Here is a 23,871-nt window from a genome sequence, read left to right on the forward strand (position 1 = left end):
AGGAGTAAAGCAGTTCCCTGATTCAATACTCTTCCTTTGTCATCTTCACAATCCAAAATGGTACTGTAGAAAGGAATTTCTTAGTAACATACTCTAAAGCACAAGGATATATTAACTTTCTTTTGAATAATACAATTGAACAATTATTAAAACAATTGGTCTTCGGGATACTCTTCCTAACAATATTTGTTGTCACAAAGATTCTCCTTTCAAGAGCTTAAAAAAAAATATATATATATATATATATATATATATATAAAGAGAGAGAGAGAGAGAGAGAGAGAGAGAGAGAGAGAGAGAGAGAGAGAGTACTCTGCCCACATCAAAATTGTTTGGGGTTCTACTGTACCATTTTTCACTTTGATTATTCTGACTCTTCATTCAGACCTATAGATTAAGCTTGATAAGGACTTAACGTGTACATGTAGAAATATCAGGACATTTGACTAACACCATTTTCAGTTTACTGGTTATTCTTGGTTGGCGGGAGAAAAGAAAGAGGAACTATATTAGCAAGGGATACACAGGGCTTAAGATTTGATAAAGATGGATGATGGATACAGCAGTATATGTTTTATTTTTCATTCTTTAAAGTAACTGAAAGTAAAACCAATTAATTAAACTTTTCATGTCCTCCCTAAATTTCTACTAAAGGGTAGGGAAGATGATGTTTTCCTTGTGGTGATATGGGAGCTACCTGATCCTATGCCTCACCTACATGATGGAAACCACATTATACATCTGAAGACCTTATCTAAAAATAGAAACATGGATATTCCTTTCCCAGATGTTGAGTTAGTTGTTCAGAGAAAATTTTCTCAACATACTAAAGTAAGTTTCAAATTTTAACTTTTTTTAGTTTTTACTTTTAGTTATGGAAAATCATAAAGAGTATATATACAAAAGTCCATAAAATAATACAATGAACTTCTATGTACTATTGCTCAGCTCAAATATTTTCTGTGAATGGCCATTTTTTTCTTTAATCTTGCCAATCTTCCTATGATCATCTCCTACAGATTTTAAAGCCAATTCCAGACATTATGTCATTTTACCCCTAAATGTTTCAGGTTTTAATATATAAATGCCTTTCGGTTTTTCTTTTTTCTCCCCTAATAATTTGTTTCCATATTTTCTCACTTTCTGGGTTTTTCTGGTTGCATCCTTATGATATCATTTTAATTTCTGAACTTCCTGAAATCTGGGAGTTAAAATTGGTTAATTTCATATAACTTTGTTGTTGTTTTTTTCTTTAACAAATCTCTATCATGGAGTATGTTGTGATGGTGATATTATTCCATCAAGACTGACAGAACTACTGGTTGACTTTGTGTCATAGTCCATTGATGTTAATTACCTAGGGCTATTATTTCATTTCCAGTTGCCTCTCTGCCCTTAGGCTTTCTTTATTACTGAAATGAGTATTTAAAGAAAAACCCTCCTTCATCAAATATTTGATTATAGTGAAGATACAGTTCATACAGGAAAGCAAATTAACTCTTTCTCTGTATTTTTTAGTATTCAAAATAAGGAGTAGGTTTCCTAGCATCTTCTGAAGGTGGCCAGTGAATTTTATTTGCTTAGTATCATTGTCAACTCACAAGTTTAAATGTTTTTGATGTGTTTCAGTTAGTCACACTATTATTGATGCCCAGATTGTCCTATTTCAACATGGTTGGAGCTTTCGATCATGTCTGGATTTCTTTTGACATGATCCCAGAAGTTCTGGATAGCTTCCAGGTATGAGAAGAAAATCCAGGCTCATCTGTGAATCTCTTGTTCCAGATCTATAAGCTACTCCAAGAAGCCCTTCTTCTTTTTAGTGGGAAATAGTATTAAAAAATCATAGTCTGGGATTGAGATGTCTTTTACCATTAGTCTGATTCTTGCTTTTATAACTTTTCAAAGGTCTTCATCTTTTTATTGGAGAGAGCAAAGAAAAGCCTTTTAAGAGAAAATACATGATGAGCTCAAACTGATCTTTCCAATTCAAATTTAAGAATAGATGGTTTTGGCTGTTTTTATTTTATATCTCCGTTTCACTGGAAATCTTTGTTCCTAATGACATTCATATAATTAATATTTGTTTTATCCTATTGTTTATTTACCAAACCTTATATACTATATAATGCTTTTTATGTAATATTTTATTGTTATTGTATTTTGTGTTATATTTTAGTTTCAGAAAAGCAATAGAATTATTAGAAATAGGATAGATTGAACAATTTAAGATCTTCCTTTTTTTGAGTTCTTTTTGTCCTTAGGGTAGATATAATTTGGAATGTACTGTGTTTTAAAATTATTTGAAATGATTCCTTGTGCCACCAACACTGCAAACAGTTAAATTTACTTTGTTCGTTTTTTTATGTATTGCTTTATTTTTTCAGTATTGAAGATTGAACCCAGGGGCACTCTGTCACTCAGTTATATCCTCAATTCTTTTTATTTAACTTTTTAAAATTTGAGGATTGTGGGACCTTGCTAAGTTGTTAAGGTTCTTGGTAAATTGCTGAAGCTGACCTCAACTTGCAGTACTCCTTCTTCAGACTCCCAAGTTGCTTTTTAAAATTAACTTTTCTTATTATTATGTAAAACATTTAAATAGTTCCAAAATCAAATCTATGAAACAACTTGTATTCCAAGATAAAAAACAAGGTCTGCTCTAACTTCTATTTGTGTCCTTCCACCCTACTCCCTCCCTAACCTATATTGTTAGCTCTTTGTTTTTAATTTTTGTTTTGACTTATGTCTCCAATGTTATTTTTTAATATAACCAAATATTTATCCATACTTGGTTCTCTACCATCCTTTATTAGGAAAATAATAGAATAACCATAATAGAATATGATTATATATATATATATATATATATATATATATATATATAATCATTCCTTTGTTATTTTAGTTTATTATTTTATTTTATTTAGTTTTATTTTATTTTGGAGATTATTATAAACTCTAGGAATCTTGGTCTTTGTTTTTTTAAAAAAAATTATGATAAAATGCATATAGCATGAAATATAACATGAAAAAAATTACAACTTGGTACATTTTACATGCACTTATTTTGTATATAGTGAATAAATTATATATATATATATATATATATATATATATATATATATATATATTAGTCTGATGATATTCTTTTCTTATTTATAATTTAAAACAGCATTAAAAAGAGCAACAACATGCGCGCGTGCGCACACACACACACACACACACATGCGTGGACCAATTGTTCATATCTTCTGCCCTTTTTTCTACCTAGATTTCTCCTTTTCTTCTGATGTAGTAAAAGCTTTTCATTTACTAGAAATTATATATGACATGGTTTTGTATGTATGTGTATTATCCCATGTATAAATCATTAGGGATATATATTATGGATACTAGTCCTTTGCAATGTAAGTTCCAAGTGTCTTTCCAGTTTCTTATTAGTGTGAATGTTTTGTGTATGATCATTTTTGCCAAGGCAATACCAACTTTTAGGAAGCTAGGTAAAGATGAGTTTCTGGTATCAGGAAGTACTTAAGATAATTGTAAGTGTTCTTCACTATAGAATCCTGTCTGTCTGTCTATCTCTCAGTCTATCATTTCTATCATCTACCTTTTTAAACTAATCTTTCTAAAAGTAGCAGGATCATGGAAGGAATAGATGAATTCTAGATAGGATAGAGGGGTAGGAGGGAAAGAGAGGGGACAGGGGGTTAGCAAGGAGGGTGGAATGTGAGACATAACTATCCAAATGACATGTATGAAGAACACAAATAGTCAACATACTTTATATACAACCAGAGATATGAAAATTGTGCTATATATGTGAAATAATAATTGTAATCCATTCTGCTGTCATTTATTTTGTTAAAAAGTCAATAAAAAAATAAAAATCGCAAGGTCTTTTAAATTCTTCTGGATTTTAATAGGAAGTAAGTTTGGGACCATATCAAAAGATCATGAAATGGTAATTCACTTTTTTTGGCCAATTATTATTTTTATACCATATATTTTCATCTAGATTTTTTTCAATGTTGATAGAACTTTATTCTTTTCAAAAGTTTCATTCCTTTTAAACTTCTCATCCTGCTTTGATGGCATCATATGGTTAATTATAAAGGCCTTGTTTTGTTGTTACCCTTTTTAATGCTGTTTTAAAATATAAATAAGAAAAGAATATTATTGGACTATTTTTTTCAAGATAGTCTAAATTCCAAAATTGTAAGCATAATGAAAGGTACCAGTCTTATTTTCCCTAACCCAGGGGGAAAAACATGTTTATCCTAACATGTACTTAATGATAGACCTTCAAGTTATAGAACCAGAATCCTTACCCTGGGATTCAGGGGCTCCCTGGCCATGGGTAGACTTCTGGGAGTCTAAAAAGCCTGTGAAATTGTATGCAAATTCTTTTCTCAGGAGTGCAAGGTTCATAGCTATTTTCTCCTAAAATTTTAATACAAAAATTTTCAAATATAAAATTATTTCAGTGAACACCTCTATATCATTTCACTTAAATTTAACCATTAAAATTTTACAATATTTATGATTCCTTCAGGCCACCTTATTTTAAAAATATATTTTGAAGAAAAGATGAAGGCAAAGATAGATATCACCCCTAAACACTTTGGCATGTGCATCATTAGCTGGAGTTCACTATTTAGGTTTGTTTTTAGTGAAATTTACATAAGAGAAAATGCACAAAATTTAAGCATCTATTCAATGAATTTAAAGAGAAATACGTACAACCCAAATCCCTATCGAGATAAAGAACATTACCACTATCCCATAAAGCTCCTCCATGTCCCTGCCTACTCAGCATCTGCCTCCCACCCAGAGGAAACCACTGCTCCAATTTTTTTCACCATAAATCTGTTTTTCCAAATGCAACATAAGTATAATCCTATAGTTTATATGTAAGGTTTCTTTCATTTAGCATAATGTTTTTGAGGTATGCCTGTATCACTGCATGTATCAGTAACTCTTCTCTTTTTATGGTGAGTAAAATTCCACCTTAACTTTTAAAAAGATTTTTGAAGTGTTGTGATCAAGAAAAGGTTTATAACTGCTAACTAGAGTTCAAATTCATTTCAAAATATCTCAGAAGTGGATGAATGTATTGAATTTGACAACTTCTTAAACCCCTTTAGAAAGAGATTTTATGAGGTTCTTGTATCTCCTCAACCAGGCAGATGCATATGTGCATACCTGAGCTATGAAGTGTCCAGGGCAGATGCTGGAGGTTGATGGATGGAGAAGCAAGGAAACTGTCCCTTTGTTTCTATAAAAATTTAGACCAGAGGGGAGAAATGCTGGGGAGCAATATTGGCCAAATTATATTGTTATATTGTGCGCATGTACAGATATGTAACAGTAAATTCCCATAATTCTGTGCATCTATAATGCACCAATAAAAATGTGGGGAAGATAGAAAAAGAATAAAAATTAAACAAATTGATTTTTTAAAAATGAGAATCTTCATTAGCTTCATTTACTTAATATTAACTGAAGCCACTCATACTTTTCAGCTTTTACAGGGATAAATGGTCAGTCAATAAAAACTGCATGCTATAAAAGAAGAAAATTATGGTAATCATAAGTTTTCCCTGCTACCATTAGTGAATAAACTGTAACATAATTTAAGAGAGAATAATATATTTTGTTTTCTAGAACTGAAACTATTATAGGACAAAGAGATATGATTTTTCTTCATAATGAAACAAATGTCAGTATAGCACTGCAATTTGAATTCCAGTCATCGCTCGTTTAAATAACTAGGTTTTGTTATCTGAAAGGTCTTTGAAATTAATACATATAGTGCCTAGATCATAATAACATTATCAAAAAATGTGTGCAAAAAGTAGAACAAAATGTGCCTCCACATAAAGTAATTTTATCCTACTTCTTCTTCCAATGCTGTGGATCACTGGAAACACTAGGTTCAATCATATGTAATTGATGTATGAGACATTGTTTATAGCTAATAAAAACACAATGAAGATCAATGTACAATAAGTCAGAACCAAAGGAGATGGCAAGTAATTGCATAGGTAATGAAAGCAATTATCTTGAAAAAAGTATTTTATAAATTATATAATAAATTATTGAAGTACAATGGAAGTACCTTCTAGGACTTTATGCAAGTGCCAGTATCACTGATTTTGAATTCTTACTTTGGGTATTTATCAAATTAACATTATAGTACCTCCTTTGTGCAGTGTATTTTAAAATTACTCTTTAGAGAAAGTGCAAAAAGTCACCTGGGAAAAAATTGGAGTCTATGTGGAAATTCTTTCCAAAAAACTTTTTCACTTAGAAAGCAGTTTTTACTGAGCACTTACCAAAGTAGCATGTAGATCTCTTAACACTGGAAATGTCAAGATTAATGAGATATAGTACCTGAAAGTTACAAGATCATGATAGCATAATGAGAAAGGGAAGGTTTCCAAAAATATTTAGTCAATAAAGTAGCAGAATTGTCCATCAGTTAATTAATGATGAATACCAAGTAGTTGGGAGAGGACTCAAGGACAGTGCCGGGAATATGCTTAAATCAGGCAATAACTTAGATGTATTAACTTTGAGATATCTGTAAAGGTTCAAATTGGTAATTAAATACTCAAGCCTGAACCTTGTAGGTCATTAACATGGTGATAAATGATTCAAACATAAGGTAATAAGATTGCCCAGAAAGAGTTGGATGTATTGGAGGTAAACCTTAATGATACTGACATTTAAAAAGTTGGCAGACTAAGAGGATACCAAGAAGAAAACAAAAAGAAGGACCATAGAGACACAAACTGTATTAGTCAACGTTTCATTGCTGTGATAAAGTACCTGAGAAAATCAACTTCAAGGAGGAGGGTTTATTTTTGACTCATGGTTTGAGAGGTTTCAGTTCATCGTTACTTGGCACTGTTGCTTTCGGGCCTGTGATAAGACAGAATATCATGGTGGAAGCACTTGGAGAAGGAAACTGCTCACCTCATAGCAGGAAGTAAAAGAGAGAGGAAGGGGCCCGGGTCCCAATATTCCCTTAACCATCAAGTATTATGCATGCCTCTGAGAGAATGCTTTAAAATTTTGTGGTAATCAATACTTCATCTGAATACTTTACATTATTATGCATTTCTCCAATCACCTATTTGACTTCATGGTCTATGAACATAAGATGCCCAACAAATACTCAAGACAAGATAAATGAAAAGTATCACATAGAAATGGAAATAATGGTAAATCAAAAGGGCCACACAATGGTGTGGAACAGAAGCCAATTAGGGTTGCTGAGTGAAAGAAAGGTCAGTTGGTGAAAAATAGCTAGTGCAGAGTATTCTTTCAACAAGTTTGAAGAGAAGAGAAAGGTAGAAAGGTAATCTAATGTTTCGTAAAGAAGAATAAATCAAGGCTGAGAGAAAGGAACCAGCATGAAGGAGAGCATATTTTTGTTGTTTTAATGAGTTTTTCAATTTAAAAATTTCAGATTGAACGTCGAACTTTAGATTAGATTTTACTAAATTTCATTAGATTTTACTTAAACAGTTTTAAGAAGACATTTTGTTTTAACTTGACGACAATTACAACTTGTTCACATGGCATTCATACTACCGTTAGATATTGTATTCTTAACTATGAGTCCATTTTTCTTCTTTCTTTAGAATCCTGCTATCAATACTGAGGTGAGCTGCATGGATTTATTACAAAGAGAAGGATATAATTTGATAGTTACTGGAGCCTTAAATGGTATAATCATCCTATGGAATTTTGTAGCATCTACTGTCAAAGAAGTGTAAGTTGTATTTTTGCCTTAAGTAATATAAAAGGTTTACTGAATAATAATAGTCAAAATAACTGGAAATGTTTAACAAATCAAAACAAAACAAAACAAAACATAATGGATAAAAGTGGGGATGACTCTTAAGGGAAGCTTTCCTGGAGGTTATGGTCATGAAAAGACTATGTTCCTTACAATTGAATTCTAGAATGATATATACACAGTAAACCTTAAGTATCTATATTCTAAGAACTTTGACCTATACTCTGCTCACATGCCTATATGATCTTTTCATGTGTGATCTTGTCCAAACTTGTCACCTTGACAAATACTTAAAATACATAATAACTTCAAACACAAATATCCCCAGAATTTCAAATACACGTCTAATTGTCAACAGGTGATTTCCAAAGTCAAATGGTGAGAGGTGTCCTAGGGCTTTTATGTCTCATTCAGCACCCCAACACATCCAATTTATTATGGAATGGTGCTAGCAAAGGCTAATGTATTAATCAGATGTAATTTCTCATCGCAAGCTCTTAGGTTGAGATGCTCTATTCTTGACGGAAATCTTTCCCTGCCATTCATATCTAAATTTTCTTGCCATTGGTTATAAAGAAACCAATATAATATTGTATTATCTGTACAGATGGATTGTAAATAATAATTCCCCAGTTGTGCATTGAGGACTCTTACAAGGACCATGTGTGGACACTCCATGTCAAGGGGGTTTATAAGATTTTATTTAAAGGTACAAGATGGCCAAAAATTTTAATGATAAGTTAAAATAAAATAAAGATTATCTAATTCCTTAGGGAAGGGAAGATGTATGAAGGATAGGAGAAAAGAAAGCTGGAACAGATGAGGCAGAAGAGGAAAGTTCACAAGCAATCTCTGCCTCTCTACAGTACCTTACATAGTACTGGCCTACCCGTACTTAATGTTCTTTTTCTGACCAAGTTTGAATCATTGCTTTTAACCAACTTTTGAAAGGAAAACAATTCTCATTGGGACTCTGAATTTATTCTCTTTTGAAGCTTTAACTGAAAGAGTCAATATTCGAGGTTCAGACCCTACACTCTGCACCTCAGTCCATGTTCTCCTGGACCGTCCCTGGTCCTTCTGCCATCCTCTGGTCCCTTCTGGTTCTCTTCAACCTTGCCCTGGGGCTTTTCTTGCAGACTGTCATTTAATATCTGTATCTATGTGCATGGCACACTGCCTCACCTTTTTTTTTTTTAATTAATATATTTATTGCACTGAAAGTGACTTATTGCCAAGAAGGGAAAGCAGATAAGACTTAAAAGACCAGCATGGATGTCACAGATGAAAGGGCGGGCAACTCTCCTGAGAACATTCTCAATTTAAAGGTAGAGGTCCTCTTTGTTGATGTACCTGGTATTTTATCAAGAGATACATGCAATTCCAACACCCAATCAGAGAGAAAAGCAACTCATTTTTGTAGTTTCTACACGGCTTCCCTTTCTAATAGGCAGATAATTATAGAAAAACAATTGATAGAGAACCACTGGAGTATTTTTCAAAACATATAATTAAGGTAATTTGCTTTTAAATTGAAAATAGTTTCCATATTCATGGTGAAGGCCATTTCTTCTTCTACCTTAAACTTTGCCTAAGACCTCTCCTCCTATAAATTAGGAATATTCTCAGGAGAAATAAGCCCTCTTTCTCTCTGCTCCAAAATCCATGTTTTGGGGAGGCCCAAATTCAATTTTTTTTTTTTTTTTTTTGGTGCCAGGGATTGAGCCCAGGGGCACTTAACCACTGAGCCATATCCCTAACCCTTTTTATGTTTTATTTAGAGATGGTCTCAATGAGTTGCTTAGGGCCTTGCTAAATTGCTAAGGCTGGCTTTGAACTTGTGATCCTCCTGCCTCAGCCTCACAAGCTGCTGGAATTACAGACATGTACTACTGCATCGGGCTTCAATATTGTTTTTGATAATTTTAATATTTTTCAGCTTAAGAATGATTTTAATGTATTTAATGTATTCAGCTTATTTATAAAGCAGAATTAACTAAGAAGTTCAAGCCCAACAAGCCATCAAGCCCAAATCCTTTATTTTTTGAACTTGGTTACTTCATCACTCTTAGTCAGTTTTCCCTTACTTTAACAAATACATGACATAATCAGTAAGAGAAAAGTTTTATTTGGGCTCATAGTTTCAGAGGTTTCAGTTTATGATCATTTGACCATTTTGCTTGAAGCAAAACCATCTTCTGGCAAGGAAGCAAAAACGAAGGCCAGAAAGGAGTGGGATCCCATTGGCCCTTCAAGGGAACCCATTGGCCCACTGACCAGAAAATTCTCATTAGGCCTTACCTAGTTAAATTTCCACCAGCTCTCAATAGCATCAAGCCAAGGACCAAACCTTGAACATATGGTCTTTGAAGGCCATCTCAGATCCTACTCCCTCACTGGCTCAAATTAGCAGAAGTCATTTCTGGAAAAGGGGATTTTGCTAAAGGGCCTATTTGCTATAAGGAATTAAAAGTATTACTTTTGGAACCAAGCATGAAGTGCCAGTGCAGGCAGTTAGGGACAGTTGCTCTGTACTCACTCAGGCCACTACCTAGGATGGTTTATCACTCCTTGCAATCTGGAGCAACAAGGGACTTGAAAAACAGGAGCAATGTAATCTCTAAAATGCCTATTCTTCTCCACTAAATTGTAAGATCCCCAAGGGTAGTAGCTACATTTAATTCTAATTTGTCACTCCACTTATTCAGAGAGTAGAATTCTATTATTTAAACAGTATGATACTTCCAGTAGTTTCCACCACAGGATTATACAAACTGACACTCTGACCTATAGTTAGGAGAACCAGTCCAATTAACTGAATTAAGACTTTTAAACTATTAAGGGATAATATGGTTATGCAGAACCTTATTAAAGAAAACATTCAAACCCTAAAATTTCTGGATTTTCTTTTTTTAAAATACATTTATTTATTTATTTATTTATTTATTTTTATGTGGTGCTGAGGATTGAACCCAGGGCCTTGCACGTGCTAGGAGAGCACTCTACCTCTGAGCCACAACCCTAGCCCCTGGATTTTCTTTATATACAAAGTCATCAACATTTTGGGAGTTGGTCATATTTGCATGGGAAATATGGTACAAATAATACAAGTTATTGTGCTTGCTTCGGCAGCATATACACTAAAATTGGAATGATACAGAGAAGATTAGCATGGCCACCGCACAAGGATGACATGCAAATTCATGAAACATTCCATATTAAAAATAATAATACAAGTTATCTACTTTGTGAAATTTATCATGTAAATGCATGCTGATTTTCAGGTATCGACCTGAAGGTTGTTTCAATGTGGACCCTGACTTGGATCCCAAGCGCTTTAAGATTAATGACATACTGTTCCTCTTTCGTACTCCTGAATGTGCAAGGTAATTCAGTATTTATGGATCAAGTAGTATTATCTGGGACTTATGTCGATGACATTAAAAAAGAGTTCTCGTCATTCCAGTATTAAAGAAGGGACAACTGGAGGAAGACATAAGTTGAGTTGACTTCTCAGTTTCAATGCGTTTTTCCCTGTCACTGTTTTTATGTAGTTAAAATGGTCCTCAGGGACCTAATGTGCTGTGTGGTCCCCTCACCAGATCAGCTTCATATCAGCTTTACATCAGTGGAGAAGTAGAAACTGCTCATTCAGCTACACTGTGAGCCACCATCTAATACATCTAACCACTAATGTGAAGCTAAAGTTAGAACTTTCCAGGCAGGGATGGAAGATCAAACTGCAGGTTTCACATTCAATTCAAAATCACTGAGCAATCTCCATCCATTTCTGAAAGAACAAAGACTTGTTTTTTAAGTATTTAAGGGAAAGTATATTGGCTTGAGAATTCTGGTTTGGGGGCAATAAACAATGTTAAACACATCTCCAGAGAAGAAATAAAAAGTTTCTGTGTTAGTTTGAGGTCACCCACTGGTGAGCCAGAATACAACACCTTCCCTACCTCTTTGTTTCAAATTTCATCAAAACAATTTGGACAATATTTCAAAGACTTCCACTGTGTTCATCTGCACTAGCACCAGCACCCTATGCCACTTTTTGGTCCATGCTAGCAAACCACTACAGAGACAGAATCAAGGCAGCTCTGACCATTATAGTGCAAGAAGTTAGCCAGGCTTGTCAGACCCTACCCAAAACCACCCCATCCCCAGCCATTTCAGTGTCAAAGCCTCTGGGAGTAAATCCAGCTTTACTAGTAGGACAGATCAGACTTGTTTTTTCCAGACCCAGGCAGCAATACATCTTAGCTGCTAAAAGCTCCCCAGGAGTCTCCACCACACTACTGAATGTCTGTCACACAAAATTTCATAATTGAAGGGCCTGGTATCCACAGCTGATACAAGAAGCAATCAATGGAAAGTTAAGCAGAAGATACTCTTGGAGTATGATATAGTACCTCTTCATCCTTGGGTTTCCTTCCTTCCATTATAGGAAATCAAGCCAGGATTCCATATGCTCTTCATCCCAGTGTGAATCTAGCAAGGGTCCACAGAGTAGCAAGGTAAGCCACAAGTAGAGAGAATATATTCTTGTTCTACTTGGTGTTGGCTCAAAAATAGTGATGTTGAGCATCTGAGTCCTTCCTTCCTTTAAAGGAAAGGTGGAAAAATTTGATGTGTACATGTCAAAATTATGTTTTTCATAATAATATCTACACCATTTTCAATTTTAAATTTTTTTCAAAGCTTTTTCATCTGCAAATAATCAATATATAACCATTAACAAAGTAAGTTAAATGATATTACTTTTGTATTCATAAAATAATAAAGTAATTTTAGAGTATCTCATTTGCTAAAAAGTATTAAAATTTACAGGAAGAAGAGATTACATGATATAATGATAACATAATGTAATGTAGTGGTTTTTAATTTCAATGTATATATTTTTACACATTATATTTTTATTTATTTATTTATTTTGGTTTTGGGGATTGAACCCAGGTGCATTTGACCACTGAGCCACATCCTCAGCCCGTTTTTTATTTTTCATTTTGAGACAGGGTCTCACTAAATGCTTAGGGCCTCTCTAAGTTGCTAAGGCTGGCATCAAACTTGTAATCCTCCTGCCTCAGCCTCCAGAGTCACTGGGATGACAGGCATGCACCACCACACTTGGTTTATCCATTGTATTTCCAATTAGGATTTTGAAAAAGGAAAGTTTTTGCAACATAAATTATTTTAAAATAGCTGGCATGGTGAAAGAATAAATTTATTCAGATAGATATAAAAGCCAGACTTGTACATGAATCCAAGTCCTCCAGTTAGTAACTGGATACCTGTAGAGATGTCACATGATCTGAGTTTCTGTTTGTTCTTCAGTAAAAAGAGAATAGTAAAGATTAAAATATTTGGCTGTCAATAGAATTAGAGATAATATATACCAAGAACTGGGCATGGCATGTTTTGGGAGTTGAATGATTCTCATTATTATGCTACTCCTGAACCCACTAGAAATGTTGGGTTATGGGTTCCCTATTTAGGAACATGAAAATCTCTGCAATACAGTTTTTCAAAGAACTGATTTTAAAATTAATGCTTAAGGAAATAAATCTGCTCATCTATTGTGTCTTATTTCCTTACAATGTCAAGAAATATTTTATCTTGCTCTTCTCCCCTCATTCAGGGAAGCAAGCAAAGCATACACGATGGTGACTTGAAAGGTCAGTGTCCCTTCTATTCTTCTTAATAAAACAGCACCTTCTTTTCTTTTATTTTTTTAAGTTTTTGCTGTGCTTCAGATTGAACCTAGAGCCTCCCCCATGCTAGGCAAGGGCTCTACCACTGAGCCACATCCCCAGCCCTGGCTACTGCTTTGTAGGAGGGACTTTACCTGACAGAATACTCTTAATGAATATTGTGCTCAAATGTTGAGATGCTGTGGGATTTGGTAGTCCAACAGGTAGAACTTGTTATGATAATACCTTTTAAAATACGAATTCTAGGTTTTAAAAAATCTAAAACATTACTGAGCTTCTTAATCTCCAGCCCATTTTCCTCAGACCTCTACATAAGCCATTCTGGATGTGTCAGGATTTACACTAGATGAATATCTTGGTTTTAGTTGGCATATACGGTAAATAGAGGCTTTTGCTATAGGATAAAAAACATAAACCTTTTAAAGTTTTTCAGTGATCCAGGATTCCATTTTTTTTAATTTTTAAAAATGTTTTTATTATTGAATTATAGCTATACATAATAGTTGGGCTTATTTTGACAAAATCGTACATGAATGGAATTTAATTTGCTCCATTTTGGTCCCCAGAACATTTCCTTTCCTCATTCCCTCCCCCATCTCTCCTCCTTCTACTCTACTGGGTTTTCTTTTATATATTTACTTATTTTTAAGTGATTTTATATATATATATATATATATATATATATATATATATATATATACACACACACACATATATACATATATACATGTATATATATATAATTATATACATATATATAATTCACTGTAATATATATGTAAATAGCATAATTCTGTTAAATGCATTCTACATTTTCTCCCCTTTCCCATCCCTCCTCCCTCCCTCCCCCTTGATTTCTTTCTCCTACTCCACAGATCTTCCCTCTATCCTTATGAAATGTTACCTCCTTTCCCTTTCTTACTTTGCTCTGGCTTCCATGTATGAGGGGAAACATTCAACCCTTTGATTTTCAAAGTCTGGCATATTTCCCTTAGTGTAAGGATTTTATTTTTTAACACTTTTTTATTCCCTGCCCTGTGTTGTTCTCTTGAGTTAAAAGAAAAAAAGAAAGAAAGGAAAAATTCTGGGGAAAAGAATGTGATATTTTGCTATTTTCCTGCCTCCTCTTTACATTTCATAAAATGTAGAATTCCAAGTATTGCAAATACCATTTATAGCTCATTAATTTCTTCAATAGGTGAGAAAACAAATGTGGAGAGAGAGCAACTGTTAGTGGACAAAAACCAACCTGGATCTGCCAATTTAACACAAGCTCAGCCTCCTATCCTTGTTACTGCTCATGAGGATGGACACCTCCGCTTATGGACTATGGAGGTAATGGAGCTTAGTATTTCCTGGAAATAGGAAAAATGGGAAAGATAAATAAGATAATTAAATAAATCTTAGTCTTCTTCCATATGGCATCCAACTCTAATGTTTTTCATCCTTCTAGCCAACTGGATGTTTTTATAGCCTGCTATGATCATACTATTTGAACTTTACAATAAGCCAATTTTGTAATTCAAGAGACCAAATCATCAAAACTATTAATATTTCACTCTTTATTTTATTATTATAAAAAATAATAATTTTTATTCACCAAAAGATTTTAAATTATTGGGGTTGAGGGTGGGCATTTCAAATTAAGAGGGCAAATTAAGAGGCGTTAGGAAGCAACAGATTAACAAAGGATCTTTAGCAGACTGAGGATCATGGTAGTGAATCCCTGAGAGAGGCGAGGGAGTAAACCCACTGTGGTAATAAGGTTCTTTGCTTTAGGGACACTCAGGAAGCAGCAAGAGTGTTATGTGACACATGGGGGGGATCCAACAACAGAACAGCATGGCTGCCTCCTAGATCAACTCCAAGTCTGTTCGTGGATTCTAGCTTATTAGTGAAAATACAAAATATATCTGAGATGACCTTTTTCTTTCCCTAAAAAAAAAAGGTCATCTCAGATATATAAAAAGTCTAAGAGGTATGCTCAAGAATGAAAGAGTGAGAGAAACATGAGAAAGATATTATATTTAAGTCTAGTCTCAGGAAATAAAGAACTGATTCAAACTTTTTGTTTTCAAGCTTAGATGTTTATTCCCAAAGCAAGTTAACATGTGTAAAAGTCCTTCCCAGAGCTGGTTTATACTAAGCACTGAAAAACAGTCTGTGTGAATCTGAATCTCTCACAATCCCTTATCTTGCATCAATATTGAAAAAATAGATATTTCTGAAAAGGCAAGTATTCATGTGAAAACCTAAAATTAACATTTAAGTGACTATGTAACTGAACATACTGAGGAACAGGATGAAGAATCATAGGAAACCCCAAATTTAGAGGCAGTCTATAATAATCAGAGTCTACATACATAATTAATAGTTGTCTATAACTTTAGAGTATTTAATTTCAAAGAACTAAGTCCTTGTGGATAGTTTCAAACTATTTTTATTAAAAGAAGAAGAGAATCATGTTTAAGTACTAGAGATGAAGAGATGTATTACATAGAGAGAAATTCAATTTATTAAAATTTATTTGTAGAATTTATAAAAACCTTACTTGCATTATCCTTTATTCAGGGGAAACTACTGAAAGACATGCTCCCTTTCACAAAACATTCAGCCATTTCTCTGACATCGCTGTATGCTGATTCATGTTCCAGGGTTCTATTAGCTGGAAATGTGGGTAAGTCATTACTTTTATATCAGCCACAGATATCTTAGCAATCATTCACCAAAATGACTACAGGAAAAATATGTGATGTTTAGTGAGATTAAAAAAAAAAGTCTAACAGGTATGCTCAAGCATGAGAAAGTTATGGATAGCATGTTGAAGAAATGGAAAAATAAACAAATGTCAGGAGAACCAATTTTTTTCCTAATTCTTCAAGCAAGCCATTCTATTTCTTCCACTTATAAAAGGGGTATATGGCTACCAATCACTTTACCTTACTTTATTGGGAATAATGTAAAATTTTACCTTCTAAAATTGAAGATTTATGTTGTATTAATCTTCTTTGTGTGTGTTTGTGTGTGTTCTTTGTTGTTATTGTTGTTCTTTTTAAAGTTATACATGACAATGGGATGTATTTTGGCATATTATATGTACATGCAGTATAACTTATTCTAATTAGGATCCTGTTCTTGTGGTTGTACATGATGCAGAGTTACCCTGGTCATGTATTCAAATACAAGACTAGAAAAGTTATGTCAGATTAATTCTACAGTCCTTCCTATTCCCTTCTCCACTCTCTTCCCTTCATTTCCCTTTGTCTGATCCAATGGACTTCTATTTTTTCCCCTCCAACCCTGTCTTATAGTGTGTTAGTAACCACATATCAGAGAGAACATTCAGCATTTGATTTTTTGGGATTGGCTTATTTCACTTAGCATGATAATCTCCAGTTCCATCCATTTACCGGCAAATGCCATAATTTCGTTCTTCTTTATGGCTGAGTATATATACCACATTTTCTTTATCCATTCATCTGCTGAAGGACACATCAGTTGGTTCCATAGCTTAGCTTAGCTATTGTGAATTGAGCTGCTATAAACATTGATTTGGTTGCATCACTGTAGTATGTTGATGTTAAGTCCTTTGAGTATAGACAAAGCAGTGAGGGATAACTGGGTCAAATGGTGGTTCCATTCCAACTTTTGTAAGGAATCTCCATACTGCTGAGAGTACCTTTCTCCTCACATCCTCACCAACATTTATTATTGCTTGTATTCTTTATAATTTCCATTCTGACTGGAGTGAGATGGAATTTCAGTGTAGTTTTAATTTGCATTTCTCTAATTGCTAGAGATGTTGGACAATTTTTTAATATATTTTTTGACCATTTGTATTTCTTCTTCCGTGAAGTGCCTGGTCAGTTCCTTTGCCCATTTGTTTTTGTTTGTATGTTTGTTTGTTTTGGTGTATTTTGTTTTCCTGGTGTATTTTTGTTATTTGGGGGTTTTTTGTTGTTGTTTTTGGTTTTTGGTTTTTTTTGTGGGGTGTTTTTTTTTTGGTATATTTTGAGTTCTTATCAGAACTATAGTAACAGACCTGGCATGGGATTGGGAAAAAAGAAAGAAAGAAAGAAAGAAAGACCAAGAGAACAGAATAGAAGACACAGAGACACACCCACGTAAATACAGTTGCCTCATCCTAGACAAATGCACCATAAATATACATTGGAGAAAAGATAGCCTCTTTAACAAACAATGCTGGGAAAACTGGAAATCCATATGTAGTAGAATGAAATTAAACCCCTATCTCTTCACCCTTCCCAATATACAACTCAAAGTGGATCAAGGACCTAGGTACTAAACCAGAAACCCTGCATTTACTAGAAGAAAAAGTAGGCTCAATTCTCTGTCTTGTCAGCTTAAGAACTGACTTCCTCAACAAGACTCCTAAAATGCAAGAAGTACAATCAAGAATCAATAAATGGGATGGTAAACTAAAATGTTTCTTCACTGCATTAATCTTTATTGCAAAACAGAGTGGTGACATACATTAGAGAAGAATATGGCTATTGGTTCTCAATAAGGGGCTTTTTTATATAAGTTAATATTAATATAGTTGCTCTTAATTCTTCCATCTAATAATATTTTTTTATTCTTCCTTTTTATTTCTCCTCTTCTTCTTTTGAATTAATCCTAAATTTCCTTTGCTATCATTTTTTCTGTGCTTTGAAAGATTATGTGTGCATTAATACAGATTCATATGTTAAACAGTCTTTATTTTTTTTAGTGTTTACCTTTAAGTTTTTAAAAATGGTTAATCAGTTTGTGAAAATTAGAATGAAACAGCGTCTTTTCAGTTAAAGCAGCAAATAAGAAACTGACAAATTCTGGCCCTACCATTATTCATTCCTACCAGCAAGAAAGGCAGTTCCTGCTATTCCACATCCTCACCAGCACATGTTATTTTCTGTGTTCTGAATTTGGGCCATTTTAATGGATGTGTAGTGGCATCTCATTGTTGTTTTAATTTTCATTTCCCTAATGATGTATTCTATAGATCATCTTTTAATATGCTTTGTGAGGTTTCCATTCGGATCTTTTGCCCATTTTTAAATTGGATTGTTCATTTCCTTATTGTTGAGTTTTCAGGGTTTTTTTAAATTTAAGTTTTTCTCTGATAATTTCCATTGCTCTGAAGTCTGCTCAGTCTGAAATATCTATTTCTTCTTTCTTTTGGTTGGTGTTACTACAATACATCTCTCTCCATCTCTTTTAATCTGTGTCTATATTTAACATGTGTTTTTGTAGACAACTTCTGCCATTTAATTGCTGTACTTAGACCATTTACATTTTAAGTTGGATTAATACCTCCTATATTTGTCACTGTTTTCAATCTGTTCTTTGTTTCTATCTTTGTGTCTGTCTGCCACTCATTTTCTGACTTTTGTGGTTTTAATTGAGCATTTTGTGTAATTTCATTTTCTTTCCTTTCTGAGATTATCAGTTATATTTCTTTTTCTTAAATATGTATGGCAGTTGCCATAGAATTTACAATGTATATTTACAATTAATCCATGTTCACTTTCAAATAACATTATACCACTTTCATTTGGATTACAGGATAATATCTCTGTAACCATTTGGACTCAGTTCAGTAGTGGTATATTCATTCTATCATCATCTACCTTGATCTCTAGAAAAAAATGTGAATAGATAAGACAACCTTATTAAGGCATACTAACTCAGAAACCAAATAATAGCATCATAGAAAAACTTAAGTAAAAAAAAAATATATTTTTCCTATCTGATTTCTCAGATTCTCTTTTATTTACCAATATAAATGCCTACATCAAAATAATTTGACTTTTTGCATAGTATTTATTTAGATAATGTGGTATCTGATTAAGGATTCCAATATTTAAATTTTTTACAGAAGGACATGTTATCCTTTGTAGTATTAGTTCCTTCCTGGAGCCACCTCATGATGAAAAGGTATGAAATTGAGTTTTCCACTCTCATAAATGAATTGGCACATATTTATTGAGCTTTTCTCTGGGTAAGACTCCAAAAGAGATAGAACTGCAAGACTCCCTACTTTTAAGGCACATATACTATTGCAATTTAAGCTAGATGACAAAACTGTTTTTAGCAGAATCTTATTTATCTTTAAGTTAATACTTCAAATCCAAAAGCTAAATATTAGCTTAAATAAGCAGTCTTTTATTTTTTTCATCCTACGTAGTAAGACATACATATACTGAATGTGATTGGTTCCTTGCAGAGTGTCTTAGAATGACTCAATACAATTTCACTCTATAGGTTCTTAATCCAGAAAACGACAACCCTTAATGCTAGGCACTGCAATAGACATAATCAATTCACAGCAAACAATTCTAGATTAATTCTAAGCACTGCAAAACACACTTACTCATGACAGGCTAGTTACAGACATTCCCTCTGCATGCTAAGTTCAGAAGTCTCAAGCCTTAGACTTTACATCTAGTATATGCACACTCACTCAGACCACGGTGATCAGGTTCAGAACCAAGGCAGGCTTTTCCTGGCATGGAGGGGACGACCGGTTGAGGACAGGGTCATAGGGAGAAGTTGTGGCTCTCACCAAGTTCCAGATGAGATGATGGAGTTTGAGAGTGGTGAGGATCACGCAGAGGATCAGGAATGATGACAAGTGATGGGATGTCAGTGTAGGTCCTCATCAGGCTCTCCAGCTCGAGTGCATCCTATTTCAGCTGGCTGACTCCCTGTTCATCAGCTCTATTATTTATAATAAATTTGGGGGCTTTTGACCCCCCCTTCAATCCTTATCAGCTACCATTGGATTTCTCAGTGACATCATTTACCCTGGGATCAGAAACATCTGGTCTGGTGGTCTCCACCCTGATCTTCTCTCCTTTCCCTCTTATCAGGCAAGGACAGCCCGCCAGGGGCTTCACTCTATTTATCAGGGTGAGGGGAAGTAACTTGTCTGAGGTCATACTGGGGGGCTCTGTGGCTGTGCCTAGTGAGACTGCAGGTTTCAAACTGGAGTTTTTAAAATGGAGTTGCTTAGGCTCATGCCTAAGGCCATCCTCACAGAGTCTCACTGAGTTGCTTAGCACCTCACTTTTGCTGAGGCTGGCTTTGAACTCACAATCCTTCTGCCTCAGCCTCCCAAGCCACTGGGATTCCAGGTGTGTGCCACCGCACTCAACCAACACTGCTCCTTAAAAGAACAATTTTAACATTGTATTTCTTGACTTATTCCAAGAGACATATCTTGTTGTTGCTATCTAGAAATTCAGGCAGCTGCTCTCCTGGCGGGCTCATTCTTTAGAAATTGTTCAAGTGATCTATGTGGAAGACAAGCAAGTGGTGCTTACTGCTTCTGTTGATGGCTCAATAAGGTAGGCCAAGATGGTTTCCTACTGTGAATTCAGGGTTTTGAGTATGAGAAGTGAAAAAAGGATTTATGCTAATGTTGAAGTATTTGGTTGAAATAAAATCTTGGTAAGCCGAATAGAAAAATAAATTAATAAAAAATGAAAGGTGACACAAAAGGGCTTTGAGAAGACTCACTGATTTGGAATTTTTTTTTTCTGTATCCAAGGAAACGAAATGTTATTCTCATCTACATTTAAAAGTAATAATAAATGTTTTCAATGCAACTCTTTTGTAGAATTATTTCAAAGAATTAAACCAGATAGGCAGCTTAGAGAGCTCAACCCAAGCCTAGGAAAGGCCACAAAAGGAGGCTTAGGATTAGAAGTTATAAAATAACTATAGAAAGACCATCTAACTGAGTGCAATGATGTGCACTAGTAGTCCCAGCTACTTGAGAAGTGAGACAGGGGATTGCTTGAGCCCAGGAGTTCTAAGTTAACCTGGGAAACACAGGAAGATCCCTTCTCAAAATAGTAAACAGTACAAAAAAAAAAAAAAAAAAAAAACAACTGACAAATCATCTAATACTAGGAAAGTAAGTTATGAGCCAATTAATTCACCAACAATGTGATTAATTTAGCAAAACCTGCTTGTTTTTAATTACCTATAAAATGCTAAGTACATACACACAAAATACTAAAAATATGCACACATATTTCAGAGAAAAAGGGAAATATCATGATATTTCTAGAGATAAATTGTTGTTTATATTTTACTTTCAATTTTTGTGGTACTGAGGATTTAACCTAGGTTGCTCTACCACTGAGCTAAATCCCCCTCCCTTTTTAAATTTTATCTAGAGACAGATCTTGTTAAGTTGTTAAGTTCTGAGAACTTGAAATCCTCCTGTCTCAGCCTTCTGAGCCACTGGGCTTTAAATTATCTTAAAATCATGGTAATGAATTATGCTCTTAAAAGAATTGAAGTTAGAATAAGAGGAGTAGTATTCAGACCACAGCACTATTCAAACTAGCTATCCATGCCATGGATAAATTACTTTGATGATTCCTTTAAGTAGAAATCTCTCTAGAAACTCAGTTCAAAGAGCTTTGCTTTGTTAATATCAATCTCAGACTACAGCTGTCTTCATAACTAAGCTATCTTTTTGCTCATATGAACTGCCACTATCTAAAAAGGTAGGGAATTTTAATACTCTAAATCTTGTCAGAAAGATTCTGATTTTTAATAGGAAATAAACATAAACTGAGGCTTAAGCCTGGGACATAGAATAGGAGTTTAGAGTAAAGAAAAAATTTCAGTGTGGTTCAAGTTTGCTAAGAGTCCACAATACAGAAATCAAGCTCAGGTAGAAACAGTTCCTTGGGAAGGCACCACATGAAGGAGGAAACACCAAGAAACAAGGAGACCAAACGTTACTCAGTCAAGGTCTCAAACAGAACAAATTTAGAATTGCTCTGAAGTTAGTCCCTCAACCTTCTAACTTCTGTGTTTAACAGATTTGGGTCCATTATCACAGATGTGGCACACCTATAAAACTTAAATTGAGCAACAAACATACCACTATAATAGGTATTAATTTGTTATGTTAATTTGAGCTAATTATTATGTATTTAGAGTTCTATTCTTTTTTTTTTTATTCAAAACATTACAAAGATTTCAGAATCACATCGGTTACACATCCACATTTTTACATAATACCATAATAGTAACTGTTGTATTCTGCTACCTTTCCTATCCTCTACTATCCCCCCTCCCCTCCCCTCCCATCTTCTCTCTCTACCCCATCTACTGTAATTCATTTCTCTTCTTATTTTTTTCCCATTCCCCTCACAAACTCTTATATGTAATTTTGTATAACAATGAGGGTCTCCTTCCATTTCCAAGCAATTTCCCTTTTCTCTCCCTTTCCCTCCCACTTCATGACTCTGCTTAATGTTAATCTTTTCCTCCTGCTCTTCCTCCCTGCTCTGTTCTTGGTTGCTCTCATTATATCAAAGAAGACATTTGGCATTTGTTTTTTAGGGATTGGCTAGCTTCACTTAGCATAATCTGCTCTAGTGCCATCCATTTCCCTGCAAATTCCATGATTTTGTCATTTCTTAGTGCTGCGTAGTACTCCATTGTGTTAGAGTTCTATTCTTTTGAAAAAAAAAATAGTAGGTGAATTATTAGAGCATTTGAATATACATATATAGGATAATATATATATGTTATATATATATTATATATAATATATACATACACATATATGTATTCTAATACACATATTTCCACATATATATGAAAAATATATAAAGGATATATAAGCCTTAAGTTATGATTTTCAACCTATTTTAAAGCATTTGTGTCAATTTCATTGAGATAGTCACAGAATTGCCAACTTGGGACTTATTGGGTTAAAGGACATCTCATTCCCTTTAGTGCTAGAGAACTAAAATAATGTAAGGGATGTAAGATGTTCATGTGAAGTCCTCAGGACACTGTCACACCTGAGGAGTCTAGACTGACACCTCCACTTCTGTCTTCTCAGTGTCTACTCTTTAGGGTAGGATACTGCTTAGCCTTTGTAGAATCTACTTACTTTTAGTTCCCTTAGCTTGTCCACTTTCTGAGTCATTGCAGCAGGGCATATGATTGCTGTCTCTGTCATTTCCTGCTCTAAGGTTGAAATCAAGATATAAAAGGAAGATCTTTTTTAAAAAAAATATTTACTTTTCAGTTTTCGGTGGGCACAACATCTTTATTTTATTTTTATGTGGTGCTGAGGATGGAACCCACCGCCCCGCGCTTGCCAGGCGAGCACGTTACCGCTTGAGCCATATCCCAGCCCCCAAGGAAGATCTTTTTGATGATATTTTGTTTTTCCACAAGATATGATATATTCCACTAATGATATTCTATATCATTTTAAGTCATGTGGAGTGAAATGATATTGAAATAATGCATATGGGTAGAAACCTTCTTCTTTTGCCATCCTATATCAGAACTCATCTATAA

General features: G+C 34.1%; 1 protein-coding gene and 1 non-coding gene across 3 annotated transcripts in view; both read left to right on the top strand.

The window, feature by feature from the left end:
• The window catches only part of Wdr64 (WD repeat domain 64), a 125,587-nt gene that overhangs the window by 90,869 nt on the left and 10,847 nt on the right, over nucleotides 1-23,871 (top strand). For both annotated transcript variants that reach the window (XM_076831970.1, XM_076831969.1), the window contains exons 15-23: nucleotides 655-831; nucleotides 7,656-7,786; nucleotides 11,098-11,199; nucleotides 12,264-12,333; nucleotides 13,455-13,491; nucleotides 14,726-14,862; nucleotides 16,099-16,204; nucleotides 19,406-19,464; nucleotides 20,767-20,876. In XM_076831970.1, the coding sequence (XP_076688085.1) occupies nucleotides 655-831; nucleotides 7,656-7,786; nucleotides 11,098-11,199; nucleotides 12,264-12,333; nucleotides 13,455-13,491; nucleotides 14,726-14,862; nucleotides 16,099-16,204; nucleotides 19,406-19,464; nucleotides 20,767-20,876 (929 nt within the window). The remainder of the gene's footprint in view (nucleotides 1-654; nucleotides 832-7,655; nucleotides 7,787-11,097; nucleotides 11,200-12,263; nucleotides 12,334-13,454; nucleotides 13,492-14,725; nucleotides 14,863-16,098; nucleotides 16,205-19,405; nucleotides 19,465-20,766; nucleotides 20,877-23,871) is intronic.
• LOC143379764 (U6 spliceosomal RNA) lies at nucleotides 10,930-11,036 on the top strand. The gene has a single exon (XR_013088542.1). It is a non-coding gene; the product is annotated as a U6 spliceosomal RNA (small nuclear RNA).

The sequence above is a fragment of the Callospermophilus lateralis genome, chromosome 13 (genome assembly GCF_048772815.1).
Source record: "Callospermophilus lateralis isolate mCalLat2 chromosome 13, mCalLat2.hap1, whole genome shotgun sequence".
Lineage (NCBI taxonomy): Eukaryota > Metazoa > Chordata > Mammalia > Rodentia > Sciuridae > Callospermophilus > Callospermophilus lateralis.